Source organism: Pristis pectinata, chromosome 34 (assembly GCF_009764475.1).
Source record: "Pristis pectinata isolate sPriPec2 chromosome 34, sPriPec2.1.pri, whole genome shotgun sequence".
Lineage (NCBI taxonomy): Eukaryota > Metazoa > Chordata > Chondrichthyes > Rhinopristiformes > Pristidae > Pristis > Pristis pectinata.
In genome coordinates, this window is record NC_067438.1 from 4,009,266 (window position 1) to 4,030,009 (window position 20,744).

The 20,744-nt window shown below is 48.3% G+C and overlaps 1 protein-coding gene across 1 annotated transcript in view; it reads right to left on the minus strand.

Moving 5' to 3' along the window:
* Positions 1–14,332, minus strand: part of LOC127585828 (uncharacterized) — a 97,536-nt gene extending 83,204 nt beyond the window's left edge. Inside the window, exons 1-6 of the mRNA XM_052043526.1 lie at positions 13,928–14,332; positions 13,753–13,848; positions 13,089–13,322; positions 11,948–11,970; positions 11,733–11,851; positions 6,153–6,334 (exon numbers count right to left, since the gene is read on the minus strand). Of these exons, the coding sequence (XP_051899486.1) occupies positions 6,153–6,334; positions 11,733–11,851; positions 11,948–11,970; positions 13,089–13,322; positions 13,753–13,848; positions 13,928–14,332 (1,059 nt within the window). The remainder of the gene's footprint in view (positions 1–6,152; positions 6,335–11,732; positions 11,852–11,947; positions 11,971–13,088; positions 13,323–13,752; positions 13,849–13,927) is intronic.
* Between the last annotated feature and the right edge of the window lie 6,412 nt (positions 14,333–20,744).

The window sequence follows — 20,744 nt, forward strand, 5'->3', positions numbered from 1 at the left end:
AATGCTCTACTCTAGAGGGCAGTAGACGCTCAGTAGTCAAGAGAGAAATCGATAGATTTTCAGATATGTACGGGCATCACCGATGATGTCGCTGGTACAGGAAAATCTCGCTGAAGTAAAAATCAGCATGCATCTTTTTGAACGGTGGAACAGACACACGGGATTGATTAGGCCGTGCATTATTCTATTTCTTATATTGTTATATCTTCAGACGTGCACTGTCAGCGAGCATCGGAGCCCGCTGAGTTCAATGCAAGGGATGGAGTCCTGGATGAGGACACTTCTGTTGACAGTGGTTGGTGGTATCGCTCCAGGCTTTGGGTGCCTGCTGTCGGTTGTCCTTGGCCCAGAGGCGTAAGGGGGCTTGGGGAGGTGGAAGGGTGTGGGCCGGTGGGGGGAGTAGTGGGTTAGTCATATTACGTGTCGGATTTAATAGGTTTCTTTCTTCACGTTCCTCTTTAGTGACACCACTGTCACACACAGAAACTCCCGGCAGCGTTTGTTGTTCAGTGACAAAGTGGAACAGTGTGGAGGAACAGAGGGATCTTGGAGTCCACGTCCATCGATCCCTCAAGGTTGCCACGCAGGTCGATAGGGTTTGTTAAGAAGGCGTATGGAGCGTGGTCCTTCATTAGTCGGGGGATTGAGTTTAAGAGCTGTGAGGTGATGTTGCAGCTCGAAAGAACTCTGGCCAGACCACACTTGGAGTGTTGTGTTCAGTTCTGGCCCCTCATTATAGAAAGGATGTGGAAGCTTTAGAGAGGGTGCAGAGGAGATTTACCAGGATGTTGCCTGGATTGGAGAGCATGTCTTATGAGGAGAGGTTGAGCGAGCTAAGGGTTTTCTCTTTGGAGAGAAGGAGGATGAGAGGTGACTTGATAGAGGTGCACAAGATGATAAGAGGCATAGATCGAGTGGACAGTCAGAGACTTTTTCCCAGGGCGACAATGGCTAACACGAGTTGACATTATTTTAAGGTGATTAGAGGAAGGTATAAGGGGGATGTCAGGGGTAAGTTTTTTACACAGTGAGTGGTGGGTGCGTGGAACGCACTGCCGGCAGAGGTTGTGGGGGCAGATACATTAGGGACATTTAAGAGATTTAGACACATGAATGATAGAGAAAAGTGGGGCTATGTGGGAGGGAAGGGTTAGATTAAGATCAGGATAAAATGTCGGCACAACATTGTGGGCCGAAGGGCCTGTGCTGTGCTGCAGTGTTCTATGTTCTATGTTCATTTCCTATCCTCAGGAATTCTCAGATTCCTGTTCACCTTTTGTGAGGAACAGTCCTGGATTTCAATATCCTGCCTCGAATAAATTGGAGCAGATGGTCAGCTCCGGAGCCTCGTTTCAGTGCTCAGGGGAGATATTGACTTTAAATATAAAACCCAGTGGACATGGAGGGAAAAGAAAGTCATCAAACCGTATGGACCCTTCAGTCTACATCAACCAGCAAACAACCATTTAGACTAATCCTACACTATATTTTATTCTCCCCACATTCCCATGAACTATCCCCAGAATCTACCCGTCACTTCACAATGGCTAATTAACCTACCGACTCGCACGTCTTTGGGATGTGGTCAGTAGAAACCACAGTGGGGTCCACCTGCTCCCACATCATGCAGTACAACACATCACCTAATTCTGCGTCCCTGCTTTATTTAATTAGTTGTAATTTGGTGTCCTTTTATTTAACTAATATAAAAGTCCTTACCTCATTTAACCGCTACTCACCTGTGCCTCCTTGCCAAAGACAGCATGAAAGCAAAAGAGAGGGCATACAATATTGCAAAAATTAGTGGGAAGCTTTAAAGAACCAACAGAAGGCAACTAAAAAAGAAAAAAAAAGAAATATGAAAGTAAACTAGCCAATAATAACTTCTTCAGATGCATGAAGAGTAAAAGAGAGGCAAGAGTCGACAACTGACCGCTGGAGAGGTAGTAACAGGGAACAAAGAAATGGAGAACGAACTGAAATAAGCACTTTTCGTCAGTCTTCACTGCAACAGCAACAGGCCAGAAATTCGAGAGAGTCGGGGGAAGAAGTGAGTGTAGTCGCTATTACTAAAGAGAAGGTGCTTGGGAAGCTGAAAGGTGTGAAGGTAGATAAGTCACCTGGACCAGATAGATCACACCCCAGGGTTCTGAAGGAGGAAGCTGAAGAGATTATGGAGGCACTAGTACTGATCTTTTAAGAATCACTTGACTGAGGAGAGGTTCTAGAGGACTGGAAAATCACAAATGTCACTCCACTCTTTAAGAAGGGAAGGAAAGGACAGGAAATTATAGGCGGGTTAGCCTGACTTCAGTGGCTGGTAAGATGTTATAGTCCATTATTGAGGATGAGGTATCAGGGTACTTGGATGCTCATGATTAAACAGGCCGAGGTCAGCATGGTTTCCTTAAGGGGACATTTTTCCCGGCAAATCTGTTGGAATTCTTTGAGGAAGTAACAGGCGGGATAAACAAAGGAGAGTCAGTGGATGTCGTTTATTTGGATTTTCAGAAGCTTTTTGACAAGGTGCCGCACATAAGGCTGATAAACAACATAGGAGCCAAGGTATTACAAGAAATGTACGAGCATGGATAGAAGATTGGCTGACTGGCAGGCAAAGAGTGGGAAAAAAGAGGGCCTGGTCTTGTTGGCTGCTGGTGGCTAGTGGTTTTCAGCATCAGGTCCACTACTTTTCATGTTATACGTGAATTATCTGGATGATGGTATTGAGGGCTTTGTGGTCAAGTTTGCAAATGATACAAAGATAGGTGGAGGGGCAGGTAGTGTTGCCGATGCAGGGAGTCTGCAGAAGGACTTGGACCAGTTGGGAGAATGGGCAAATAAGACGTTCAGGTTGGTGGGTTAATTGGTTGCTGCAAATTCCCCCTAGCGTGTAGTGAGTGGTCAAATCTAATGGGGCGGGGGAGGGGGGGGGGTGCTGCTGGTGGGGTGGGAGTTAATGTGAATGTGAGGAAGGGTTCGGAAGTTGATGGGAATGTGAGGAAAATAAAATGCAGTTACTGTTCTTACGGACATCGATCTCACTGTGCTGGAAGACCCACAAGTTTCGGGCACGTCTCTCACCAATTTGTTGACCTTCCAGCAAGCACTTGTCTTGGTGTGTGTCCCCGGGAACAGCCCGTAAATCAGGCAGTCCTGTGGCACACAGCTGCTGGGGATGAACCAGGACATTAGCCCTTGTTGGATCTTTCTCGGTACTTCCCTACCGCAGACGGCCCGAGGACAGCGTAACTGAGGGGTGATAGGTCATCTATAGAGGAAAGTTCTGACAGGGAGGGCAACTTTCACTGCCAGTCAAGCAAGGTCTTTCTGCTTGTTGGTCAGGGCATGTGGTGAGGTCTATGTGGCAACACTGTGAAGTGCAGCTTGACAGGGAAGACATTGTAGGTGTTATAATGACAGGACTTTCAAGTAACCGTGCGGAGTAGAGGGCAAAAATATGGAACAATTTAATTATAAATCGGGGGAGAGCGCGAACGTGGTCCCCCACTGGCATAAATTTTGCAGTCGAGTATCCCGCATTTGGGGACATTGCAGGCGTCAGCACACCGGAAGTGCAATGGGACAGTCTCATCCTGGGAGAACCGCCTTTTTTTATTATTCCAAAATAAACTTTATCAATAATAAAAAAACTAACAATATACAACAATAAAACGGAGTAAACCTTTACATTCGTTTACAGATCCATCATTTTATATAAAAAAACACAGCACAGATGCCACTCGTGTGGCTCCCTGGGGTGATACCCCAATCCCATATTTACAATATTTAAGGGGCTTCCTCGCCTGACCCCACCCCTCCCTCTCCTGCGGCAGAAGAACCCTAATCTGTAGTCCTTACCCACCGATCCCTTGCGTTGGCTGCACCCAGCTTCAGTGTGACCATCCGCACGTACTCCAGCAGCCTGGAAGGTGTCATTCGGCAGCATTCCCCTACGGACATCTCGCAGTGCTGGGAGACCAACAAGTTTCGGGCAGAACAAAAGCTGCCTTTCACCGAGATGATGACCTTAGCACCATTGATGTAGACAGGTGCATGTGCGACCCCCCCCCCCCCCCCCCCGAAGTCAGTGGTCAGCTCTTCGTGAGCAACGATGAACCAAATGCTGTATTTTTTCCAGAATGGTGGAACATCAGATTCATTTCAGTAAAAGTAGATGCTGGAAAACTAAATAAAACGAACAGAAAATGCTTGAAATACGCAGCCGGTCGGGCAGAGTTGGAATAAGTTCCGTCAGACGTCACCGATGTGGAATGCTGAATACTTTTCTCTCCCCACAGACCCTGCCCGACCTGCTGCGTGTTTCCAGCATTTCCTCTTTTCACAACACTCATTTCCTTTGGAACAGATCTCATCAAAATTGAGTGCCAAAGAGAATTATTGGTTCCATGTGGGAACCGGTTGGGATCCAGGCTCTGCCTGCCCCTCTGTAGGGTATGTGGAAAATTCCTTGTTTCAGTCGCAGCCAGTTCCCCCCCCCCTCACCTCAGGTACATCGTGTTTGTATCGGTGCTGCTTCCTACTCTCGTTCACCACTTCAACCTTCCAGAACACTCCCATTCGATCCACTGAGGTCGAGAGGATTGAGAGCTTCAAGATCCTGCGAGTGATCATCACCAATATCCTGTCCTGGTCAAATCACGTCAATGCCATGGCCAAGGAATCTCACCAGGGCCTGTACTTCCTCAGGAGGCCAACGAAATTCGGTATGTCCCCTTTGACACTCACCAACTTTTATTGATGCACCATAGAAAGCATCCTATCTGGATGCATCACGGCTTGGAAGAGCAACTGTTCTGCTCAAGACCGCAAGAAACTACAGAGAGCTGTGGACACAGCCCAGCACATCAGGGAAATCATCCTCCCCTCCTGGGACTCTGTCTTTACCTCTCGCTGCCTTGGCGACCCCACACACCCGCGTTATTCTCTCTTCTCTCCACTTCCATCAGGTAGAAGATACAGGAGCCTGAGCGCGCAAACCACCAGCTTCTGTCCCACTGTGATATAGACCATTGAACGGTTCCCTGATACGATGAGGTGGACTCTGACCTCACCATCTACCTTGTGACCTTGTACCTTATTTTCTACCTGCACTGCACTTTCTTTGTAGCTGTGACACTTTACTCTGTACTGTTATTGTTTTTATCTGTACTATCTTAATGCACTCCGTACTAACTCAATGTAACTGCACTGTGTAATGAATTGACCTGAACGATCGGTACAAGTGGCAATAATAAACCAATACCAATACACGGGGGAGCTGAGCCTCCAGCTGCTGTCACTTTGATTCCCCATCCCACTCTCAGGCTGAATTCTGCCTTTGGTCTCCTGCACTTTTCCAAAGAGTCTCCACAAAGCTCGTGGAACAGCGGCTCATCTTCTCACTGGGGACGTTACAGCCCTCGGGGGTCGACACCGTATTGCGATAGATGATTGTATCTCATATTCCCAGCACTCAGCTATCTTTCACTTCAGGTCATTTCCAATTTCACCCCAACCCTCCTATTTACACCTTCCCCAGTAAAAACTTTACCTCCCTTCCAGTCAGCATCGCCTCTGGCGCCACTTTCACTGATCCAATGGACTTTAGGACTCGGGGAGCCGCTCCCCGCGGCTCAATCTTTGTACTTGCACAAAAGTATTTCTGTCCCGCTGACGGATGCAGTTAACGCGTTAAATTTAATGGGTCGACAGTTCTAATGTCAATTCGTGTTTATTTCACTCTCCTCACATTTATATTTACACTGACTTCCTCCTGACGCCGGTCTCGGGACCCGACCCGGTTACAGACCTGGAGCAGAACCGGAGCATATTCTCAGCCACCGGTTTCCATCCCCAGTCCAGAAGAAAGGATAAAGTTTCTCCGTGAATTTATTCCCAGTGAAGGTGTGGAGATGGGACTTGGTTTCCGCGTTGTAAAATGAAACAGTCCCGGACCTGTAACTGAGATAAACTCCCACCCTCCCGGGGATGGGACCGGCAGGCAGACGATTTTCAGAGGAGGTGCTCACATAAAACTCAACAACCCGCCCGATGTTCCAGAATCCGTTCTCCGGGATCAGTTCGACCCCTCCCTTCCTCTCCACAGACTCTGCGGCGACTCCTAGCCTCCACATCTGATTTCCCGCCACCTCCACCTCCCAGTAATGTCTCCCCGATGTGAATCCCTCCGATCCCAACACACATTCCCAGTCTGTGAACCTCTTCCCGGTGTCGGGGAGATCCCTCCGGGTCCGGGTTTGTCTCACACTCTTCCGATCCTCAGACACCTCGAGCAACGGATGCGCCGTTTCCACATCCAGGGTCACAGAGACTGGGGGAGAAGCAAAAAATTAGAGAGTCCCCGGAGGTCGGGGGGACAGTCGGGCAGCGCGGCCCAACACAAATCTTTCCCAGGGTTTCACCCAACTACACCGGTTGGACAACAAACTTCTTCAGGCGGTTTTTCTCCAGCACGACACACAAAACTCTGCAGGAACTCAGCGGGTCAGGCAGCATCTGAAGAGGGGAAATAAACAGTCGACGTTTCTGGCCGAGACCCTTCATCAGGACTGGAAAGGAAGAGGGGAGTAAACCGGAATACAAGGGTGTGGGAGGGGGAGGAGGTGGCGAATGATCGGTGAGTCCAGGTGAGGGGGGAAGGGAGGTGGGTGGGGAGGGGGGAAGTGGGAATGATGTGAGAAGCTGGGAGGTGACCGGGTGAAGAGGCAAAGGGCTGAACAAGGTGGAATCCGATCGGAGAGGACAGTGGACCATGGAATAAAGGGAAGGAGGTGGGGAACCAGAGGGAGGAAGGTGTGGGTGAGGGGCAGGTCATGGAGGCGGGGGAGGGGAACGAGAGGGAGTAATGGGGCCAGAGGGAGAAGGGACGGGGGTAGAGGGGGAGAGAAATCGACGTTGTTGCCGTCAGGTTGGAGACGGCCAAGGCGGAATATGAAGTGTTCCTCTGATCTGCGTCTGTCCTCAACGTGGCAGCAGAGGAGGCCGTGGACAGACATGTCAGTGTGGGAATGGGAAGTGGAATCGAAATGTCTGGTCACCGGGAGATCCTGACTGTTCCGGCGGACGGAGCGAAGGTTCCGATCTCCACCATAAATACGGCCTATAATCAGGCCACTACCACACCTCAGGGGCAGAGAATTTCAGAGATCCAGCACCGTCTGAGAGAATAAATTTCTACACACCTCAGTTGTAAATGACCGGCCACTTAATTTGTAACTATGTGCCCTTGTCCGTGACTCTCTCACTCGTGAAAACATCTCAACATCTACCCGGCCAAGCTCCTTTGGATCTTTTATGTTTGGATAAGCTCACCCCTCATTCTTCTAAGCTTCATGGAGTACAGACCGAATTCGTCCAGCCTCTCTTGATAGGAAAATCTTCTCTCCCCAGGAATGAGCCTGGTGAATCTCCTTCCAACTGTGGTGGGAAATTTACTGGAGGGAATCTGAGGGACAGGATCTACCAGCGTCCGGAAAGGCAAGGACTGATCAGGGACAGTCAGCATGTCTCTGTGTGTGGGAAATCGGGTCTCACAAATCTGATTGAGTTTTTTGAAGAGGTGACAGAGAGGATTAACAAGGACCAAGTGGTAGACATTATCCACATGAACTTTAGCAAGGCCTTTGACAAGGACTCACAGGGAAGGACAGAGCAGAAGGTGAGATCACATGGGATCCAGGGTGAGCGAGCCAATTGGAAACAAAGTTGACTTGGTGGGAGGAGCCAGAGGGTGGTGGTGGAGGGTTGTTTTTCAGACTGGAGCTCTGTGACCAGTGGTGTACCACAGGGATCGGTTCTGTGTCCACTGTTATTGGTCAGCTGTATTAACGATTTGGCAAGAGAATGTAGAAGGCATGGTTAAGTTTGCAAATGACAGCAAAATTTGTGGTATAGTGGACAGTAGAGAAGGTTATCTAGATTACAGCAGGATCTGGATTAACTGAACTGGAATTGGAGTTGGTTTATTATTGTCAGTTGCACTGAAGTGCTTTGAAAAACCTGTCTATGATACCGTTCGTACAGGCCAATTCATCAGACAGTACATTGAGGTAGAACAAGGTAAAACAATACAGAATGCAGACTAAAGTGATACAGCCACAGAGAAACTGCAGTGCAGGGAGACAATAAGTTGCAAGGTCATAATGAGGTAGATTGTGAGTTCAAGAGTCCATTTTATCCTACTGGGGAACTGTTCAAAGACTTTTAACAGCAGGATGCAAGCTGTTCTTGAGCCTGGTGAAGTAGAGGTGCTGGTGAGCTTTCTTGGCCATGGCTTCTCTGCAGCTGGACCAGGACGGGTGTTTGGTGACTTTCACTCCGAGGAACGTGAAGTTATCAACACTATCGACCTCACACTGTTGATGTAGACAGGGGGAACTGGGGAAGTTGTCCAGGGAATGGTAGATGCAATTTATCTTGATCAGCTGGCAGGGGTATTTTCCGACTTAGTTAACCTCTCCCTGCTTCAATCTGAGGTTCCCACATGTTTTAAGAAGCCCACTATCATGCCGGTACTAAAGAAATCAAGGTAACATGATTTAAGGACTACTGACCAGAGGCTCTGACATCCACCATCACGAAGTGCTTTGAGAGGCTTGTCATGGCACACATCAACTCTAACCTTCCAGAGAACCTTGACACATTGCAATTCACCTACCGCCGTGACAGGTCTTCAATGCACCCCATCTCCCTTGCCCTACACTCAGCTCTGGATCATCTGGACAGTAAAGATACCTACGTTAGACTATTGTATATTGTCTACAGCCCCGCCTTCAACACTATAATTCCAAGCAAACCCATCACCAAACTCCAAGACCTATGACTCAACACCTCCATCTTGCTGTCCTGGGCAGAGCAGTTTCCATACCAAGCCGTGATGCATCCAGATCTAATACGATCCTGGACATTCTGACCTACAGACTGCAATCAGTGAGGATTGTCAGCAACACCTCCAGCACTATTATTCTCAACACTGGTGTCTCATAAGGCTGCGTCCTCAGCCCTCTACTCTACTTCCAAAATACTCACAACTGCGTGGCCAGATTTTGCTCGAACTCCATCTTCATGTTTGCAGATGATACCACCATAATAGGCCGTATTTCAAATAATGATGAGTCAGAGGACAGGAAGGAGGCAGAGAGCTTCGTGACCTGGTGTCATGACAACAACCTTACCCTCAATGTTAGCAAAACAAACAAGCTTGTGATTGACTTCAGGAAAGGGGGCGGTATACATGCAGCTGTCTACATCAATGGTGCTGAGGTCAAGAGGGTTGGGAGCTTCAAGTTCCTTTGAGTGAACCTCACCAATAGCCTGTCCTGGTCCAACCACGTAGACGCCATGGTCAAGAAAGCTCACCAGCCCCTCTACTTCCTCAGGAGGTTAAAGACTTTTGTCATGTCCCATTTGACACTCACCAATTTCTATCGATGCACCATAGAAAACATCCTATCTGGATGCATCACAGCTTGGTACAGCAACTGCTCTTCCCAGGACCGCAAGAAACTGCAGAGAGTTGTGTACACAGCCCAGCGCATCACAGAAACCAGCCTCCCCTCCATGGAATCTCTCTTTACCTCTCACTGTCTTGGTGAAGCAGCCAGCATAATCAAAGACCCGACCGACCCGGGTCATTCTCTCTTCTCCTCTCCCATCAGGCAGAAGATACAGGAGCTGAAGCCACATAGCACCATGCTCAAGGACAGCTTCTATCCCACTGTTTCATTATATGATGAGATGGAATTTTGGCCTCACAATCTACCTTGTTTGAGCTTGCACCTGACTGTCTACCTGCAATGCACTTCCCTGCAGCAGTGACACTTTAATCTGTATTATGTTATTGTTCTTACCCTGTACTGTACTGCAAATAGCAGAGATTGTTGTAAAACAGAGAGATCTGGAGGTACAAGAGCATACTTCCATGAAAGTGGCAAGACAGATAGACAGGGTAGTGAAGAATGCATTTGGTATTCTTGCCTTCATCAGTCAGGGCAATGAGTAAAGGAGTAGAGATGTCATGTTACAACTGTACAGGTTGTTGATTGACCACACATGGAGTATTGTGTGCATTTCTGGTTGCCCAACTATAGGAAAAATGTCATTTCGCTGGATTGGAAGCTTTAGGAGCACATTACCAGGACTGGATGGCTTGGATTACAAGCAGAGACTGGATAGGCTGGGGTTATTACCCTGGAGCTTTGGAGGTTGAGGCGTGACCCCTTATTGAGGTATGTAAAATCATGAGGGGCACACATAAGGTGAATGTTCACGGTCTTTTTTGCATGATTAGGTCGTCTGAAATTAGAGGGATAAGACTTATGGTGAGAAGGCAATGATTTAAAAGGGATCTGTGGGGCATCTCACAGAGAGGGAGGTGGGAATATGGAATTTTCTTCCAGATAAAACTGTAGAAACGGCTCTAATTACAATGTTTAAAATACATTTCGACAGGTGCATGGATGGGAAACGTTCAGAGGCATATGGGACATTGCAGGCAACTGGGACTTTCTCAGGAAGATCTCCGTCAGAAGGGACGAGATGGGCCGAAGAGCCTGTTTCCATGCTGTGCATCTCTATGACTCTAAATATCTGTCGACATACTGGGGATGTGGGGGAGTTGCTGCCGTTGGGATCGCAGCTTTTGACTTGTCCTGTTTCTTGACTCGATAAAAGAGCCTCCCGAGGGGAGGAAACGAGGATCTGACAACTGCAGAAACACTGGGGATTCAGTGGAGGGAGGTCCCGGCTTCTGAAATGGTCAAACACCCCACCCACCCACCTCAGCACGGTCGGGTTTGTAGGGAGAGGAGAAATCAAGTGAACTAAAGCTGTAACTGGAGCCTCAGTGTACAACCACAGACTGTTTACAGCAGGTTTCATTCCTGAATGGAAATATATGTCTCTGTCACTGACCGTGTGTCCCATCCTAACTGTGCGTCTGGGTATGTATTTCTGTGTGCGTGTTTCTGTGTGTGTGTGTGTGTGTGTGTGTGTGTGTGTGTGTTTCTGTGTGTGTGTGTGTGTGTGTATGTGTGTGTGTAAATGTAGTTGAGTGTGCATATTGAGGTACTTGTGTGTTACTGTGTGTCTCCACATGTATGTTGTGTGTTGACAATGTGTGGCTTGTGCATAAGTTGCTCGAATTAATAAATTCACGGGGTCTGAAGAGAATGGATTCCAGGTTACTGAGGGGAACTAACAATGTACATTGTGGAGGCTGTGGCCACATCTGCCAATTCTCCTTGTGTGTGTGTGTGTGTGTGTGTGTGTGTGTGTGTGTGTGTGTGTGTGTGTGTGTGTGTGTGTGTGTGTGTGTGTGTGTGTGTGTGTGTGAGGGGAGCTTTGTCAGTCCGGTTTGGCTGTGTGTGGTTATATAATTCCTATAAATCGATTAACTGAATATTAATTCCCCAGCAACTGTGGTAGGATTCAAACGCATGTCATTTCGTGTTTCTGCATTGTGGATGGGTTCAGGATGCAGTGGTTCCTCTAATGGACCGTGTATTGGTTGTATTGTGCTCCTGTGTCGGTGTGTTAGGGGATCTGAAATCTCCAGCTGAACATCTGTCAGTGACGCTTCCCAGCAGGTGGGGTTGGTGCTGGAATAAAACTTCAGCTCCCATTCAGCCCATTGTTACAGCTCATCCTTGCGTCTATGAATTACTTAAAAGTGTCTCATCAACAAGGACAAAGGAAACTGTGTGCTTTACCTTGCTTAAGTGTATCAAACATTTCCCTCAACGCTGTATTCAACAAAAAGGGGTGATCGAATTTTTCAACCGGTAGGGAACCTTTAGTCACTGACAATGTGTGCACATCATCACTGATCCTGCAAATATTAAACAGCTGGTCATAAACTGAGCATCAGCGATATTTGAACTATTTTACAAATCTATGCAGGCTTTCAGTCAAGACCATTTCCTACCTCCTCTTCTGACGAGTTTCCTCCTGAAATAAATAAAACACAAATCTGAATTGACTGAGACTGACCGTCCACATCCCGACAGCAGGAATTTGACTCAAGTTGTCACAAGCTGCTGAAAATTCGCACGTCCCAACTTGCACTCCCGCTGACACACAGACAGAGGATATTGCAGAAGGGACATAAAACCACAGGAAAAAAAGCACAAGGAATGTTTACGAAAGTTGTGCCATAACTGAGAGGATGAAACCTACAGGAAAGACTGCACAGGTTGTGCATTTTTCTCTGGATATGATGTCAGGGATGATCAGATGGAAGAATTTCAGATTGTGAACGGATTTGATTGGGCGGGAGTGGAGAAAGTTTCTCTGCTTGTTGGGACACCAAATGTCAAAGATAAAATGGCAGGTGGTCTTCAATAAAGTATGTCAGAAATGTAGTGAAGGGAAGGTGGAACTCGCTGCCACAGGTGTGCTTGAAGCAGACAGCAGAGACTGAATGTAATGGGGAAGTTGGATAAATATATGAAGGACCATGGAGTTGGGGGCACTGTTCATGGGTGTGGTGAGCAGGTGGGAGGACGTTGGTGGAACTGGTAAATTGATAGCATAAGATGGACCGAATGGCCTGTCTACGCTGTAATATGGGATATAATCCCATGTGGAAGATATCTGAAGAAGAAAACGGACAGTGCAAATTTCCCTCAAACAACAACCCTGATGAAAACCAGATATAGCTGATCAATCTGATGTGTGTGTCACATTGTGAAATTCCACCTCAGTTCCCAGTGATCCACAGAGAGACCCTCACACCCATTGCACCAGACACACTCACAGCACGTGACTGTAACTGGATTCTAATGTGAGTTTCAGGGGATATTATACGTGGGAATCACAGAGACAATCACCAGCTCAGTGTCCAGATGACCAGAACGCATTCCCAAGAAGGTTGCAGAATGTCCTGTGAGGTACAGATATTGTGGGAGGCGCATTTGGGGACGACAACAGCCTTGAACAGTCAAAACATCTGCCTGATCTAACTCAGTTGACAAGGACTGGTAAACACTGCAGTCTTTTTAAATATGTCACTCTCCATTTTGTAACTGTGTACTTTAATTGAACCAAATTGTAATGTCATCTCTCACCTTGAGAAATATCATGCTGTTTTCTTGATACATTCGTTCCTGTAATTTTGAGAGCTTCTCCTGAATAGAATTTAAATTCTCTTGAATCTCTTGAAGTTTTTTCTTCATTGGAATTAGAATCTTCTCCTCTTCTTCCCTGAGATCTCTGAGTAAGCGCTGCTCCTTGTCAGTGAGAATCTGGTGCAGTTTAGCAAATTGGGTTATGATCTGGAACTGAAGGCTGTGTGACTGTTCCTGTCAAGGGAAAATATGAAGATTATTTTACAAAATTTCTCTGTTCTTTTCCCTTATGACATGGAAGGTGACTATTCAGCCCGTCAAAGTCCATGCTGGTTCTCAGACCAATTCATTCAATCACATACACTCACGTCTCCCTGAAACGTATTCTCCCCCACATGCCCATTAACTCCCACCTGATTCACATACCACCCAGCATCACGAGGGTAACTACAGCAGCCAATTAAACGTGGAACCAGCGTATGTTTAAGATGTGGGTGAAAACGGTCGTGCGCACAGGGAGAGCATGAAATCTTCACACATACAGCACCAGAGGTCAGGGTCAGGATCGGACCCAGGTCACTGGAGCTGCGTTTCTCTGCGATTGTGCATCAAAGGGAACAAAACTACACAACAAGATCAGAAATTCTGCACAGGGAGGCCTCACCCGAACTTCGGAGATCTTCTCTTTCTGTTGTTGCTCCATTTCCTGGAAGTCCGATTTCATTTTTGCGAGAGGTTTTAAGGAAGATTTAATCCGATCCTGGGAATCAGTGAATGAAGGAATTAGACAATAAAGATGCAAGAGAGTAGGCAGTTGATCAAAAGCGGGTTATTTTTACCTTGTAAAATTCAACAGCTTCTTTAATCGGCAGGAAGCGGTGCTCTCTGTGTTCTTGCGCATCTCTGCAAATCAGACAGATCAGTTTCTTGTCAGTTTCACAAAACAGCTTCAGGTCTTCCTGATGTTCCTCGCAGTGAAGTTTACTCTCCTTCCCTTTCGGATTTAATCTTCGAAGTTTCTCGGACAGACTTGCTAAGGCCCGATTTACCCTGAGGGTGCGGTCCGCAAACTCCTCTCTACATTCCGGACAGGAGCTTCTCTTCTTCATTTCCCAACATCGTGTGATACAGGAGCGGCAGAAGTTGTGTCCACACTCCAGTGACACCGGATCGGTGAAGAAATCCAGGCAGATGGGACAAATTGCCTCCTCGGTTAAACTCTCGACCTGGCCTTTCGAAGCCATGTTAACTCCCCGCACTTCCTGATTCACTTTCCTTACACCTTCGCGGAGATGCTGAACCCCTGCAGTACCGCCATTGTCCACTACACACGCTGCAATCTCAGGGAATCAACGTTATTTTGCTGCAAGTGTCCAGAGGGAAGGTAATGTGGCCATTTCCACATCAGGGAGAGATCAGAAAGATATTCAGCAGGTCTGAACATAAATAAACCGGAGAGAAAAGCCTGGTTCAGTCTAAGGAAGGACTGAAAGATACCAAGCCTGAAAAGACAGACACAAGAGACTGTAGATGCTGGAGTCTGGAGCCAAAAACGAGCTGCTGGAGGAACTCAGCGGGTGGGGCAGCATCTGGGGAGAGAAATATACAGTCGACGTTCCTGGTCGAGACAGTCTAGATGAAGGGTCTCGACCCGAAACGTCGCCTGTCTATTTCCCTCCACAGATGCTGCCTGACCCGCTGAGTTCCTCCAGCAGTTTGTTTTGTCCAGCTCGAGGCTTAAAGAGAGACAGACTGGGGTGTAAATCGGTAGTTAAATATAAATGTAGAGCAACTATTAAATCAGTGAATGTCATGCAGCAGGGGGTGTGGAGAGAATATTGTGTTGCGAGGAGACAGATGCAGTGGCGGTGACTGAGATGTGTCTGCAGGAAAAAGCGCAGGACTGGATATTATACGTCACAGGGTGGAAAACATTCAGCTTTTCAATGAAGTCCTGATTTCCACCGCCCTTCGTGTGAAGAAGCATCCTCACTTCATCCATCTACGGCCCGTCTCCAATGTAAGGTCCGGTCTCCCTTGTTCTGAGCTGGGCCCACAAGTGGAAAGAGTTTTCCCCTGCCTGCCCTGTAAACCCCTTCAGCCCCAGAGAGCCGGCACACTTGGGTGGATTCCCCACTTGCCAACTCAGCTTCACACTGATCATCAGGTGCCTTCCACAACAGTGGCTCGTCCAAAAGGGGGTTGTGGGGCCCGGTCTCCCTCTTAAATACGGTTCAGATCGGGACAGCACACAAAGAAAATCCCAGACAGCAGGGGTGAGTTTCTGGAACAAGTCAGTTTATTCAGGCCCTGTTGCAGTGTACACTGGGGAACACCGAGTGTGAGCTCAGAGATACTCCACTGATCCAGACAAACTTCCGGCGCTTTACAGTATTCCTGTTACAACGATCACATGCAGATTTTACAATTTCACAACAATTCACCAGGAGCCTACTTTTCTGTGTGGTATTTGACCGTTGTTTATCTCCGCGGGAGCTGCCTCTTTCTGCCTGACAGCCATTTCCCCCGGGCTCTCTGTAATTTGATGTTTTAGTTTATGATCTTGTTTTTCTGTCGTGTCTCTGCTCATCGAATGATAAACTCTCTTGCACTCAGTCTGCGCTCCAACCTCCACCTCTTGATCTTTGCTCCAACTTGCTCCCCCTTGCCGTCCAAACACTTCCCCGATCTAACTGCTGCGCTGCTGCTTCTAACGTGACCTTTCAGCGACCTTCTCTCTTGGCCTCATAATTTCCCATAATTTCCCAGTTTGTGCGACACCGAGTTTCACCACATTACCAACTTTCCCGCTTTCCTTCTGATTCTCAGAGATTCCTTCTTCAGATATCACTGCCTGGCACTTGTGTGGTGGGAATGTTACTTGCCACCTCTCAGCCCAGGCCTGGATATTGTCCATGTCTTGCTGCATTTGTGTTGCGGGCTGCTTCATCATCTGAGTTGTGCCAGATGGTGCTGAACATTGTGTAACAGTCAGTGATCATCCCTAATTCTGACCTCACGGTTGAAGGAAGGTCCTTGATGAAGCAGCTGAAGATGTTTGGGCCGAGGACACTACCCTGAGGAGTTCCTGCAAAGTTGCCCTGTGGCTGAGATGATTAGCCTCCAAACACCGCCACCATCTTCTTCTGTGCCAGGGATGATCCCAACCAGTGGAGGGTGCTCCCCTGATTCCCATCGACTGCAGGTTAGCCAGGGCTCCTTGATGCCATTCTCGATCAAATGTTGCCTTGATGTCAAGGGTAGTTACTCTCACTTCACTCTGGAGTTCAGCCCTTTTGTCCATGTTTGGACCGAGGTTGTAATAGGGTCAGGAGCTGAGTGACTTTGGCGGAAAGCAAGCTGAGCTTCTGTCAGCAGGTTTTTATTCGGCACTACAAGCAGAGATTCTTCCAGAAAATTCTTCTGAGACATTCTTCGAGAACACCTGCTTTTTGTGCTGGATAAAGCCCTTGTCCATCTGCATCTGCTGTCTCCGTGTGGCTCGTTCACAGATACAGCAACAGCCAACAAACTTCCGCCTTGAGAGGAGCTGATCCCCAGGACCAATGGGAAACTTCCAAACGGCAATGCCTCCACTCCATCACCAAGATCACCCCAAACTCACTCGCAGAACGTAGGGAACCCTTGCAAACGTGTGCGTTTGGACACCGAGCTGTAAGTCACAGGAGGGTGGTTCACTGAAACATACAGGAGAATGGGCCTTAATGTCACAGTGAGGGTCGTCCATCGACCTGTCCATCCTGTACAGCAAGGCCTTCTGACGCCGAAGGTTTTTGAACGATCTTGATAGATTTCTACAACACATGAAGGACCACAAAGATATTGACAGTGGACTGAACCGGAAGATGTTCGTGTTGAAGCTCCATCTTACTTGGAGTCCCAGAGTCATAGAGCCACACAGAATGGAAACTGGCCCATCGGCTCAGCTCTTCCACACCGACTGTGTTGCCCAGCGAGTTAGTCCCATATGCCCACGTTTGGCCCACAGCCCTCTGAACCTCTCCTAACCATGGACTTATCAAGATGGCTTTTAAACATTGTTAATGTTCCCGCCTCAGCCATTATTTCTGGAAACTTATTCCAAATACACACCACCCTTTGTGTGAAGCTGCCTCTGATGTCCCTTTTGTACCTCCCGCCTCTGATCCTAAAATCATGCCCTCTTGTTTTTAGCACCCCGACATGGGAAAAAAGACTGTTTTTTCAACTTCTCAACTGCTATACTAAGTGCTCTGACGGATGAAGGCCTGCGTGCCAAACGCTTTCTGCACAAGCCTATCTACTTGTGACACCGCTTTTAGTGAGCTATGCACTTGCACTCCCAGGTCGCTTTGTTCAATAACACTCCCCGGGGTCCTGCTATTTACTGTATTAGTCCTACTGTGGTTTGATCTCCCAAAATGCAATACCTCACATTTATCCGGATTGAAAGTCATTTGCCAATCCTCAGCCCAAAAACCCAGCTGATGAAGACCCCTTTTACATTTTTCATAATGGTCTACACCGCCTATTTTGGTAGAATCAGCAAACTCACAAACCATGCCTTGTATATCAACATCCAAATCGTTATTATAAATTACAAACAACAAAGTTCCCAACACCGACCCCTGTGGCACACCACGAGACACAGGCCTCCAGTCGGTGGAACAACCCTCGATTAGTACCCTCTGGGTCCTCCCACTGAGCCAATTATAAATCCAATCCGCTGTCTCGCACTGGATCCCATGCTATCTAACTTTCCAGACTGGCCTGTCATGAAGGACCATGTCAAAAGCCTTGCGAAATTCCATATAGACAACATCCGGTGCCCTGCCCCCATCTACCCACTTGCTTGCCTCCTCAAAGATCTCCAAGGGACTTGCAGACATGATCTCCCACGCACAAAGCTATGCTGACCGTCCCGAATCAGACTCGATCTCTCCAAATATTGGTAGATCCTGTCCCTCAGAATCCTCTCCGACAAGTACCCCACCACCGATGTTAAGCTCACCGGCCTGTAGTTTCCTGGCTTGTTGGAGAGTCCCGACTGTCTACCTTTCTCCGTGTGGGTGTCTTCTTTCACATTCCAACCTCACCAATTGCCCCCTCGCTCCTCGCTGCCAATATCCTCAAGCCCCCGTCCAATCATCTGTCCGCCATCTCCCCCAATCACCTGGCCTCCGGCCTGAGACACTTGGTTAATCTTCCAGACTCTACCTGGCAACCCCCGCACTCCCCGAATGAGCTTCTGTGTCCCCTTCCCCAATCACCTGACCCTCCCCAAACAAATCACCAAACCCTCCCCCCTTTGCTCCATCACCATCTCACCTTCACAGACACCCCCCAATAATCTCCCTGACAACCTCCAAATGACCTGTCTGATACGACAACTTTCAGTCATCTGCGTGGCCCCCTCCCAACATCCCGATGATCTCTCCGACCGTCCCTCCGATCCCCTCCATCCCTCCCTCCCCCTGCTCAACTCTGAACCCAACTCCTGCCCTCCACAACGGTGGGATATCACAGAAGGCAGGACCCCCAAGTAAGGACAGGGCTCCTGCGGGGGACAATATTTCACCCTCCCTCTCAAACTAAGATACATTTGCCCCGCCGGCCTCAGTGCTGATGTTCCTGTTTCAGGTGGTCTCAGTGTCCGTGTCACTCGCCGGGCCAAAGGGCCTCTCAGCACGGAAACAGACCCTTCGGCCCACCGAATCCTCACCAACCATTAACCACTCGCTTACACTGATCCCACACTGCAGCTCCCACATTGGCCTCTGGAGTGCTGGAGTGGAAGCGAGTCATCCCCAGCTGTGGGAGACCGCTAAGGAAGGAGGAGGTGCATTGCTCTGTGCAGCCAGCAGGTGGGGGGAATCGCTCCAGTTATTCGCTCTCAACTCTCTGCTTTGAAGCGAATGTGCCAACAGACGCTGTCCATGCGGCAGTTTTGGAGAATTACTCTGGTCCACACCCCCTTGTGGTGATTTCCTGTCTCCTCACCAGGGAGGGGGCATCAGCAGACGGAGGGGATCACAAGGAACAGCAGTCAGGGAACGCTGCTGTATAAACCTCTGGTGAGGTGCATCTGGAGTTTTTGGATTTAGTCCAAGTCGCCCCGTTTTAGGAAGGATGTGGAGGCTGTGGAGAGGTGTAGAAATGGTTTACCAGGATGCTGCATGGATTAGAGGGCATGTGCTGTTTGGAGAGTTTCGAAAGACCAGGTTTATTGCTCTGGAGCGGCGGCTGAGGGGAGACGTGACAGAAGTTTCTAAAATTACGAGAGGAAGAGATAGGGTAGACAGTCAGAGTCAGTCCCTCTTGGTAAAACAGCGGGTGCTGACCACAGGGGAGTCTCGGCTGTGTGAAGGGAGGTGCATCTTGCTAGCACGTAATGTCAGAGAACGCTGCACAGTGAGCGGTGCACACAATGGGGACAATAAACTCTGAATCTGGAACAAAAGTGGACGTGGTCCACACTGGATACAGTGCACAGTGACCACAGTGCACACTGTGCATGCAGCTCACGGTAAATACTGAATAAAGTTCACACAGGAACCACACAACACACGGAGGACAATGCAAAACAGGAATTACTCACTGTGTGGAGCATGAACGCTGGGTAAAACACACCCTGCGTACACAATGTACACTTGGGTCAATGCACGTGTGATACAGTAACCACTGTATCCTGGACATACATTTTTATTTTCACTGGATACAAAAACAATGAATACATCAAACTCTACATGTTGTTGCATGCATTGAAGTGTATTGAATATAGTGAACACGGGGTACAGAGCATAATCTGCACACAATGCGTTGGGAACAGAATGTACTGGATGCAATGTATCCTGGATTGAGTACATTCAATAAATCGATACATTGATCTCTAGTTACAGCACGGTCTGGACACTTTAAGGACAATAATGTGATCCAGTGTGCTCATTTCAATGGTGTCAGCGCTCCCCTTCCATCCCTCTGCTCAATGTGTTGTCACAGAGCCACAGAGTCATACAGCACGGAAACAGGCCCTTTGGCTCAACTGGTTCACGCCGACCAAGATTCACATCTGAGCTCTTCTCATTTTCCTGCATTTGGCCCACATCCTTCTAAACCGTTCCAATCCACGGACCTGCCCAAGTGATTTTTGAATGTTGGAACATAGAACAGTACAGCACGGAATCAGGCCCTTCGGCCCATGATGTGGTGACGAACTAATTAGAGGGTCTCAGAGATGGCCATCTGATATTAACAACCAACCAGCGTGCTCAGACTGCTCCATGCTTCAGGAGGGAATCTCTGCCAGGGTGGACCTAACCTTCCCCGATACTTCCCAGCGGGATTTACTGCAATGTCAGGATCGGAAGGACTTTTGATATGCAACAGGTGTTGTGTCCAGTGGGTGCTGTGTGGAGGGTAATTCATCATTTGATCATTTGTGATTGGTCTATTACCCTCCCGTCCCCAGCAGGGTTCTTCCGGGGGCAGGGCGCTCTTGGACTGATGTTTCGACCATGCAGGAAGGATCTGACTGGGAGGGACCCTCTCACCGCCAGCCAAGCGAGGTCTTGGTGCTTGTTGGTAGTTCTGGCGTTGAGGCATTCTGCCAGATGGTCTGGACATTCTGCTCAGGGAAACACCCCACAGTGTCCATCG